This window comes from Leishmania panamensis (assembly GCF_000755165.1).
Source record: "Leishmania panamensis strain MHOM/PA/94/PSC-1 chromosome 10 sequence".
Taxonomy (NCBI): Eukaryota; Euglenozoa; class Kinetoplastea; order Trypanosomatida; family Trypanosomatidae; genus Leishmania; species Leishmania panamensis.
Genome location: NC_025855.1, coordinates 244,839 through 255,427, shown reverse-complemented (window position 1 = coordinate 255,427; position 10,589 = coordinate 244,839). Strand labels below are relative to the sequence as shown.

The following is a 10,589-nucleotide window of genomic DNA, read 5'->3' as shown; positions in this document are numbered from 1 at the left end:
GGGTTTGAAGATTCGAAAGGGACGGGGCCCGAGCTAGCTCCATTCGGGAGGACGACACAAGGGCACGTTCCACCGCAGCAGCGCATACGGCAAAGAGTGCGCGGCCACAGCCACCACCCGCGCAGCCCCACCCCAGAACGGGCGCCACGCGAGGCACCCCAGGTTTTCACGCGCCCCTGCAGCCCGGCGGCGGTTTTGCCAAGACCCAGCGAGACCCACCAGGCCACCCCGAGGATCCCAAACGCACACCAAAGGGGGACACGGCAAGCACACTGGGGAAGAGTTTGCATGCTGAAGAACACGCAGGCAAGCAATGAAAAGCCACGAAACGCGCGCGACAAACCACAAAGCGACAAGGCAGCAGGCCACGAACGCAACGCACACGGCAACGACAAAAGCGAGGCCAAAGAGGGCATACAAGACATAGAGCAAATCTGGCGGACGCCGCCGCAGTCTTGAGAAAGTTCATGGAGAAGCAACCAAAAGAGCGCGAGTGCAGAGCGACAAGGAAACACATTGGCCAACGCAAGGAAAGCGCGCAGAACGCAAAGCCTCGAAAGTGGCGCCCGCCGCCTGAGGCGGGGAAAAAAAAAGCCGCTCCCCGGGGCCCGCCGAGAGAGAAAAGCACACAACCACCCCCCCCTCCTCCACAGAAAGCGCAAAAGGCGAAAAGCGACAAAACACGGAGACCTGGAGGTGCAGGCCGCGCGCAAAAAAAAAAACAAGGCGGCCAGAGAACACAGCAGAAGCAGATGCGCCAGTAACACGGAAAGGGTTTGCACACATCCGCCCATAAGTGCAAAGCCACCGCGGAAAAACGAAAGTGCGTTTTCAGTGGCTAAATGAGGATCATTCAAAACAACATAATCCACGTTGCAGAAAGCGCGCACCCCTGAGACAAAAAAACTAAAGACCCCATAAACAACACGGTCGGGGAAAAACCGGGATCGCCGCGGGGAGGGGGCCGGCCCGAAACATGCCGGGGGCGGGGGGGCGCCGCGCCGCCCGGCCCCCCTCGCAAAACCCTGGGGCGAGGGCGCTTCCCCAGAACAGGCACGCGCAAACCCCGCCCCCGGGGAAGGCCCGCCACCACACGCGGGCGCAGCGCGGCCCCCCAACACCCTGGCAGCCGCCCATGGCAATTTCACGGAAGGGGCATGTTCCCGAAACCCCGCGGGGATTTCCCGGCACCGCATTCCCAGCTGACGGCGTACCGCGCAAAGCCGCAGCCTTTCCCAGCCCAGAAAAGCCAGCAGAAGCGAGGGTGTTCATTGCAGAAAACTCTCGACAATTCCACTTCCCCCGATCAAACTAGGGCCCCCTTTCCAACAGATCCAGCGGGGACGGGTCGGAAGAACGATCGCCAGACAAGTGGAAGCGACGCGAACCCCCTTTAGTTGCGCCTTCCGTTCGTTAACCAGCACTCTTCGGGAAGGAGCGAAGGCCAATGATGCAGGCAGGATTGATTTTGGGGTGAGGCATAGAGACCTTCAGCTATCCCTTTCACCGCGGCTGTGTTGGCCACCTCGTTGAAAGGAACCCCTGCGTGTGCATACAAAACCGGGGGCGAATTCCCCATCCGCTTTTCACCAAGAATAGTAGGCAGGACCAGATTTCCCCCTCAACTGCAGAGGTTTGGTGCAACCGACCTTCTAGAGCAGCCAGAAGGAATCGTTTATCGGCCACGTGAAGAAGCAACCGCCCTTCTCTCGGCACAATCTCCGCAATGGGAAGGATCTTCTGAAGACCTCTGCGCATAGCAATGCTCTCCACCTAGCGGCTGCTGGCCAGGGGGCCACAGTCCTCGGCGATGGTTCGTCGGGAACTCGTGCCAAAAGGGTTTGATGGCAGGATGGCGGTGGCCGCCGGGCATCACTGGGCGCTGCCAGCTCCTCCGTCCAAAGCTGTGGCGTAGGGTGCTATAGGGAAACAACAAAGGGCGTCCATAGAGGCGACGTGTTTTACAATAGCAAGGCCACCCTTCATCACAATGTGTGAATGGCCCAAAGGTAAATCAATGCAACGGGCACGCGCAGCGCCAGGGGGGTGCGGGTGGTGGTCAGGGCAGCCCCGCCCGGGAGGGGGGCGGGGGCGGGGCTTTGGCAGCGAGGCCCCCGGCGATGGCCGGCGGCCCACCCAGCCTCTGCACACCCGGATGGCCTTAGGGCATTAACCCTCTTCGCGGCACTTTGATGTGCAGGGAAAGGGGGCCGTATAGCAACAGCGCAGGTCCTTATCGCAAGCATGGGGAAGACCAGTGGCAAGCCGGTGGGTACGAGCGCGCCAGCTAATCAATTTGGGGTTTTCCGTGTCCCCCACTGCCCCCATCCAGCTGCAGAACCATACGAAAGCTTGGGGCCACCTAGGTCAGGGAGAAATTACCTCATATCGTTCGGCGAGGGTCAAAACCGGCGGTTTTCAACACGACACAACCGCACCCCCTGCGGTCCTACTTGCTTTTGCCCATGTGTCGCATTGGCTCTGTGTTTGGCTCGAGTTCCCCGTTGAAGAGCAAGAAGCCCGGGATTCTTGTCTCCACCCAACAGGGAAACAGGGACCCCGCGCCCTCCGAGGGGAAGCGAGTCGATCACCTTCTCTTCGTCCGTGTGGCTTGGGGTCTGCGAAACAGGGCTTCGCCTTTTTGCGGATTTATCCACATGCCGCTCTCTTTCGATCGCGCTTCCACTTTTCCAAGGACCTTGTTGCCGATCCTTACGTCAGAATTCTGCCCACGACATGGAATGGTGATGGCCAGGTCCTCTGCGTACATGCCGATCTGTGCGTAAGGAAATCGTGTTACCAACAACTCTGGGAGAGGGGTGGCTTGCTGAGGGAATGGCTGTGGTGCAAGAACGGTGCCTTGGGGCCACCAGCCTTTAGGGCATATTGTTTGCCCAATCGGTTTCCAAGCTTTGCCTGCGCATAGCGGTGTGCAAGGAAGCTTCGGAGCCAGTGCTTCAAAAGCAGGTGCCGGGGAAACTCTGTGGTCTCTTTGCGGGAATCGAGGGATCCATACTGTTGAAGGCTTCGCTAAAATCTTCCAGGATCATCAGCATCCACATTGCTCGGTGGGTTGCTTGCTGCTCCCTACTCGGGCGCTTGCCGATCACGTGGTAATGGATATTTCTATGCATCTCGACCGTGTCCGTGATCCTGGAAAGCACCATTTTCGTGGCGCAGCCACGCCCATGCGCATGTTGTCATAGATGGGGCTGCCGCGCATGAAATAAGCGCGCCAACGCCAAGTGCCGCATAAGTTTGGAGACGCAAGAGGTGGGGCTAATTGGCCTGTGCGGCGGAGGTTGTTCTGGTGGCTTCCCGGGTTTTGGTGGCGGTGAAACGTGCGCGTTCTTCCGCTGTTGAGGAACAAAGTGGGCGATCCGCATCCAGTTAGCGGGGGCTGAAGGGTGCGCTTTGGCCTTATGGGGAAGGTGGTGCAGCACCTCGTTGAAGATGCCATCCGGCCCTGCTGCCCGGCTGCCTCGAGGCCTTCGCCCGAGGGCAGGCGATCCGCCCCCTCTCGCCTCTTTGTCTTCATCCAATTTGCCGTTACGCCATACCCCAGCGGGGCGGAAAGAAAAGAGCGAGCGCACGTGCTCGGTGTGCCTTTAAGAGGGGACAGGGAAGAGGGCGGTGTGGCCGGTTGCCTTTGTGTGGCAGCGGAGTGGGCGGAAAGGAGGGGGGTGATGGGAGGGCTCGGGTGCAGGGGCCTCTGGAATCGGGAAAGGCATTGACCCAAGCGTAATCATGGCCCGGAAGGGAAAAGTAGTGGGCGGCGATGCTGAAAATGTCAGGGGGCTGGAGGGATTGGCTTGGCGGTGCAATGGGGTTTGCGCAAGCAAGCGGTGCTTGCAACCAATGGTGTATTTAGGGCGTCCGTCAGCGGTGGGGGGCGCCTGATGAACTGGGGGGAAGTTTTTGCAACGCCCACCGTTCGCAGCACCAACAATGGAGCAGAGTAGCCGGGATCGGCCTTTGATATCCGTCGATGCCAGGTCTCCTTGAGGGCTTGCCTGATGACGTGGTTCCCTCATGCTTGCATAATTTGTGTGTGCGCAAGGTGTGGTTGTTCGGGTTGGAATACTGGCCTGGTTGTGTATCTGCGGCCTGCCCGTCCGCGGCGCGCGCCCCGGCGGCCCATCGCACGACCCCGCAAGCCCGACAGCCATGTGGACGACTGCACTTGGCAGTGCGCAGAAAGGAAGAGCTGGACGACGCTTTGTGCTCGTCCAGGCTGACTTGGCCCAAGGGTCTCGTAGCTTTTTGCACCTCTGTACCGAAATGTCCTCGCTTTGCTCCTTTCCGGCGGCAAAATGGTCTAGGGAATGTTCTTGTTGACGGGCTAAGTGGGGTTTCGCGAAACAGAGTGACGGCATAAGTAGGAAACTTGCGCTTTCTATCGTTCATGGCGGTTGGCACGCCGGCTGGCCGCCATGACCCCCTGGGAAACGCCAAGTCCAGCGCGCTTTCTGTGCTGCCCTGGAAATATGCTGGCATGCCTTGTGCGTTCTCAAGAATGAGGCCCGCATCGCCAAACAAGGCCTGGGCTGGTCGGCGGTGTCTGGCTGCTCTGCGGTGGAGGCCGGGGTGGGGGGCGGGGTTGGGTTCCTGTGGGGCGGCGGGTGCCCGCTGTGGCCAGGGCTTTGGGGGCATGCAAAATACCCCCGGTCCCAAGAACGACGCCGCAGCAGACCATCCCGGCGGGATTCCCTCGCGGGCAGGTCCCCGGCCCGCGGCTTCCATGGGATTTTTCGGGGTCGCGCTTCTTCTTTCTGGTGCGCAAATATTGCCGCGCCGCCGCCCCGGTTTTTGCAGGCGCTGGGGAACGCTGTGTTTCCGGGTGCCTTCCGGGTGTTGGAAAAACATTGCGAGAGCCTCGCCCCCCGAGGGGGTAAAGATCCGTTTCGGCTGCGGGCGGCGCGTGCTTTTTAACCTTTCTTAGGCTTTTTGCGTTTGCTTGTGCGATCGCAAGGGGTCAGGGGTTGGGTTTGGCGCTTCCGCGCCGAGTCGAAACGTTCTCGGCTGCGGGGCTGCGGCGGGCTGCAAAACGTCGCGCCCGGTGGGTCCCGCTAGGCCGGCGCCGGCGCCAGGCCTTCGTGGGGATGCCGGAAATGGCGTGTGGGTTGCGGGTCTTTCCGGGGTCGGTTCGCCGCGGCCGGCCCGTGGTTGAAAAAGTGAGCGCCGCCATGGCGCGCCCCGTCGGCGGAAGGCGTGCGGAGATAGGGGCGGGGTGGTTTGCAAGGGGGGGCCGCGGGGGCCCGCGTCTTTCATCCAAAAGGCGCGTGCGTGCGGCTTTTTCTACGTCGGGCTGCGGCGGCTTGGAGCGGCGGGGCGCGTGCTCTGCGGGGGCCCTGGCGCGGGGTTGGCCGGCCCTCCCCCGGGCCCACGCTCGCCCCCGAGCATGGCCCCCCACCGCAACCCGCCCGGAACAGGGGACGGAACCCGCCGGGGTCTGCGCGATGCGATAGCGCAGCGTGCGCCCGAAGAAGGGGCGGGGGGGGGGGACGAGAAGATCCTGTCGGACCCATGGCCCGATTCTGCGGCACGACGGTTTGTTCCGCAGGGCAGGGGTTCAGGGGTAGTAAAAGGGTGGTGGGTGAAGAGTGGTTGTATGGGTGTATGTTTGTCGAGTAGTTCCTGGTAGAAGGACACGTTTGATGGGAGAAAGCGCACGCAGATCCGTGCAGAGCACGGGCGGTGTAGGCTGTGCTGCGGGGTATTGAAAAATAGTGCCAGTATTATGAGCAGCACTTCCGCTGTAAGCTTTCTGCGTGGCCGAGTACCTTTTTACAACGGGCCAAAGTGAACGGGGGAAAGGCTTTCACGTGGGCGTGTATGTGTGCAATGATATTGCGAGGGGTGGGCTCTGGAATGTGCAGGTTTCTCACAGCGAAAGGGACTCGACATGCCCTACTTGTTTTGTGGGCTTCAGTCTGTTTACGGTTTGGAGGTAATTCCGATATTTGGTGTTGCCTTTGACTGTGCTGAGAGAACTGAGGAATGCTGTGGCGCGGATTATTTGACTTCCTGCGCTAAGTGGTGCATCATTTGAGCCAGATTGACATTTTGGCTCAAAGGGAGACATGGTAGTTAGCCAAAGCTCTCAAAGTGGAGAATAACACTTTCGAAATGTACGAGAATGTGCTGTCAGCTTTGAAGGAGGGTATTTTTTGTGTAGCCAGAATAGAGGATTATGGTAGTGGTTGCTGGTTGGTGTCACTTGTGAAATGTCGCACAAATGACAACTCTCAGAAACCGATGTCGCTGGAATCCCTCTGGAGTTTTCCTGCTAGGCTATCTGAGAAACCGGAAAGGGGTCTAAAGAGGAAACGCTATCAAGCACTTTTTGTGATACCCTCGCAGAGATTCCCTCTAAACCCAGGAAGGCATTACCTAGGTTGAAATTAGGAAGGGAGAAACTTGCACCACAGTGTGATTTTGCGTAGCCAACATATGGCGGGCCTACCAGAAGCTGTGTGTTCCGTTGCTGACTCTTTTGCGATTCTCGTTGACCCGAGCACGATATTTCTTTTTTTTTTTTTGCTACTTTAGATGCTTTATATGGTGGCAGGTGTTTTGGGGTTTCGACTAACTCTCCTGAGGTTCTGCTCTACGACACAGGCTGTGGGCGACATGCCTTTGCAGCCAAGTCTCAAGTCATAGCGGACTTTTCGGACTGGATTGAGGAGATGAAGCTTACAGAGTGTGAACATCGGCACAGGGCAGTGGAAGGCATAGCTGAACGACTGATGGGCTTCAACGCTATATATATACTCACAATAGCCTTGACTGGAAAAGAGGAGACTCAGCTTTTTTCCTATCGCTTGAAGTCAGTTCATAGATATCGAGGACCAGGGATGAGTCCTTGTTGAGTGGTCTGAAAAAAAAAAGAAATACGGAGAAAAACGAGAGAAGTGAGTACGCAGAGGCACGCAAAGAGGCAAACAAACAAAACACCCAAATGTATGTTTATTGCGAAGAGGTTTCAGATGGCAAAAGACAGCATCTAGAGGGAAAGGTGACGGGAAAATACTCCGCCGAGTCTCCTCAAGCGCATTGTTTCATGGACTATGAGTTAGTGGAGTAGTCTTTCACTCTGTACAGCAAGCATAAGGATAGTTCTGGAGTGCTAGCAACTCTGTGTTGCAAGTACCTCCGGGGAGCAAATGGGAGATTCCCAAGGTGTTCTTTGCAACTTCTTGCTCAGGTTTGAAACAAGCAGTTTTTTCGATATATTTCTGTCGGTGATCTATTTCTAACACCTTTATGTTGCACTTTGACTGAAGGAGGTAGCGTGGAATGCAATACAAGAGCTAATCAAAGGGGCCAATCAAACCGAAATCTACCACACCTAGCACTAGCAGGCCACTACCAGAGCGAAGAATCACCTGAATATATCGAAATAAGGCTTCGAGGGGAGCTAAATGCACCTTTGTTCCATCATGTGTTCTCCCCACATTCTTTTTCTTGTCAACTTTATTCTACGCAGTTCCCCACATTAGAGGTGCTTTCTGCTGATGTCCGGGACCGATATGCGACGGAGGGTGACGGCCCTCAGTCGCCGTCAGGTGCGCATATTTGGTGCAGTAGCCACCGGGTGTTGCGGCCTTGGGTTGTATGGTTGCTACAGCAAGTTTTTTCTTCCGGAGTATCTGCGCGAAGACCAGCGTAGGAGGATGCCAATGCCGGTGAGGAGAACAAAGCTTTACGTCGCTGGGACATCAATGGGCGATGGCTTGCTGCCGGAGGTGCGGTCTATGCCAAAAGTGGTGTTTTTCTTCTACGTTGCGTACCGAGTCGTGCTGCTTTTTGTAGGGTGCGTTCCTGTTCTGTGGTACGGGTTTCTCACGTACAGCTTGGGGCTGTGCCCTGAACAAATATTTTATGAAAAGATGCTTGCCTTCCTCTCATCAATGGGACCGAGCTACATCAAATTTGGGCAGTGGATGGCAACGCGTCCTGACTTTTTCCCCAATCAAATGTGTAAGATGCTTGAAAAGCTGTATGACAGTACCGAGCCGCACAAGTGGTCGCACACCGAGAAGTCTCTCCGCAGGGTGTTCACCGACGGAACTTGCAAAGGGCACAATGCCCTTCGCTACATCTCCGAGATTGAAAAGGTTCCAATCAAAAGTGGTAGCATTGCACAAATACACCGAGCGAAGCTCCGCGAGAGCATTGACGGCATACCAGCTGGGACGGAACTCGCTCTCAAGGTCACACACCCTCACATACGCGAACAGGTGTCGGCCGACCTGGCAGCTATGCGTCTTTTTGTTTGGGTCGGAAACAGAATTATTCCCGGCCTGCGCTACTTTAATTTGGATGCGAGCATCAGCGAGTTCTCTTCACTGGTTCGGTCTCAGCTCAATCTGCTAGTTGAAGCCGATAATTTGATGCAGTTCAGGTACAACTTCCGCAGCTTCAACGGTGTTATTTTCCCCACACCACTGATGTCTCTGTCTACGGAAGACGTGCTCTTCGAAACATTTGAAGAGGGTGTGCCGCTGCACAATGTTATGTACAGCGAAGAATACAGAGGTGTGGCGGAGCTGGGGTGTCACATGTTTTTCAAGATGCTCTTTGAGGACAACTTTGTGCACTCAGATTTGCACCCCGGAAACGTTTTTTTGCGCACAAATAAGACGGATGGTGTTCGGCAGTACTACCCTGACGGCAAGCGAAAGCTGCGGTTCGAGGTCGTGGTTCTCGATACTGGTCTTGTCACGACCCTTTCCAGGGACGAGCGCAACAACTTCATCTCGCTCTTTGCCGCTGTGGCTTGCGGTGATGGTGAGCTCGGTGCGGATCTAATGATTGATCGTTTGCCTCACTCCATGAGAGATGCACAGGATCCGGTAAACAGGGAGAGGTTCAAGCAACAGATGAAGCAGGTCTTTGACTTGGTTTCTCCTGAAGCGGCAGGCTTCCGGCTCAGTAAAGTCCAGATTGGCACTGTCCTGGGAAAGATAATGGAGACGGTCCGTGAGAATCACATTCCTTTGGACGGCAACTTTGCTTCACTCGTTCTCTCAGTGATTGTGGGGGAGGGCCTGGGTCGAAAGCTGCTGCCCGACTTCAACATTTTTGCTGAGGCAGCACCATATCTCATCGCCTTTCTCGAGGATGGAGAGCTTTTCTTTCTGGCGAACAAGCTTCAGGGCACGTACGGCGCTACCGCTTTGTTGCGGGACTCGGTCGATATTGTGAGACCATCGAAAGTCGGTACGTACGCTGAAATGGCGGTGAAAAAGGGCGAGCATATGGTACAAAAGTTTTTCACATCGGACAAGGCACATGGCTAGGGTTGCTCTTCGATTGTATCTTTTCTTGTAGATAATGCCATTGCCACGAACCCCGTGAGCTGTTTCATAGCGACAAGCAAAGTGTAAGATGCGGTAACCGATGACTGCGGCGTGTCGGCGATCGTTGTGGCGGGTACTGAAGGACGGTCTTCTCTGGTCTCTCCCTTTGAGAGCCCAAACACCTGGGCACGCTTTCGAAGCTTGACTGATTACATCAAGCTTTTTAATTTTTCACAATATCTCACGCTTTTTACTTCATGTGGATCTGTGGGTTCTTCACTTCTTACGGAGCAGAATGCCGTCTTTGGTAAAGCCTTCCCAGAAGGGGAGGGGGAAGAAGAAGGGTGGCAAGAAGCCCGCAAAGATTGTACCCGATCCGGATGCTGCGTATCGTCAGCAACTGGATGAGACAGTATACATTCCCAAGGTGGCGCGCAAGAAAGTCCTTGATACCTATAGGGCGGCAGCTGATAGGGCGATCATGGCGAACACTGTCGACGTATCGTCACCGCAGCGGGATGGCCACCGCGAAGACCCGATTTCGCTTATCAAAGTGCCAGGCATCTTTCAGTCTCTGGGTCTTTGCTTGACTGATGACCAGATTGATCAAATCACGGCAATGATTGCGCAGGATCCTCAATGCCTATCTCAGGAAAATGATACGGTCTACCAGATGGAGCCGATACAAGGTCTAGGAAATTTTGCCGACCGTGAAAAGCTACACGCTCTCTTAGTGGAGTTGCTCCACACCCGCGTCCTGGCATACGACCCTCAGGTGCTCGCCTGTCCCCATCCCCGATTCACAGATCGCGTCTCTTCGGTGGTGTGCAGGGCTACGGAAGGTGACATTCGCTCCTGTTTCAACACGATTTGGGAAGCGAGTGGGAGGATGGTGATGGTGACTGCGAATGGGACATGTACTCGGTGCGTTGCTGTGGAGCAGCTGGAGGGACTTTTGACGAACGCGCAAACCGAGAGCGCCGCCACGCAAAGTCTGACCCCAAAAGAGTTCCGGGACTTGTGCTTTTTTGTCAAGGGTGTGAACGACGATGTAGTGAAGGAAGACGCTTTTTTGAACTGCTTCATTCATGTCCAATAGCCGTGCTAACCTGGTCGTCAAGGGTAGTAGTGTCCTCTCTCTTCTTATTATACTCTTGAAATCTGGCAACATGTAAAAAGCGCGCGCGGTGCGGAAGGACACTTCACTTTTCTTCTTTGATGGAGCCAACTGAATAGTGGTCCTGGATGTTTACAAGCTTTCGATGAAAATATGTTGTGACGATA

General features: G+C 55.9%; 2 protein-coding genes across 2 annotated transcripts, besides 2 other annotated features; both read left to right on the top strand.

The window, feature by feature from the left end:
- Positions 1-2,200: 2,200 nt before the first annotated feature.
- Positions 2,201-4,595: a repeat region.
- Positions 4,596-5,413: 818 nt separating this feature from the next.
- Positions 5,414-5,645: a repeat region.
- Positions 5,646-7,517: 1,872 nt separating this feature from the next.
- LPMP_100560 (hypothetical protein) lies at positions 7,518-9,305 on the top strand (the record flags this gene model as incomplete). The annotated part of the gene is made up of 1 exon (XM_010698476.1): positions 7,518-9,305. The coding sequence occupies one exon, from the start codon at positions 7,518-7,520 to the stop codon at positions 9,303-9,305; it is 1,788 nt and encodes a 595-aa protein (XP_010696778.1).
- Positions 9,306-9,600: 295 nt separating this feature from the next.
- Positions 9,601-10,404, top strand: LPMP_100550 (hypothetical protein; the record flags this gene model as incomplete). Its single annotated transcript, XM_010698475.1, has 1 exon — positions 9,601-10,404. One exon carries the CDS (start codon positions 9,601-9,603, stop codon positions 10,402-10,404), a length of 804 nt encoding a protein of 267 aa, XP_010696777.1.
- Positions 10,405-10,589: the final 185 nt, after the last annotated feature.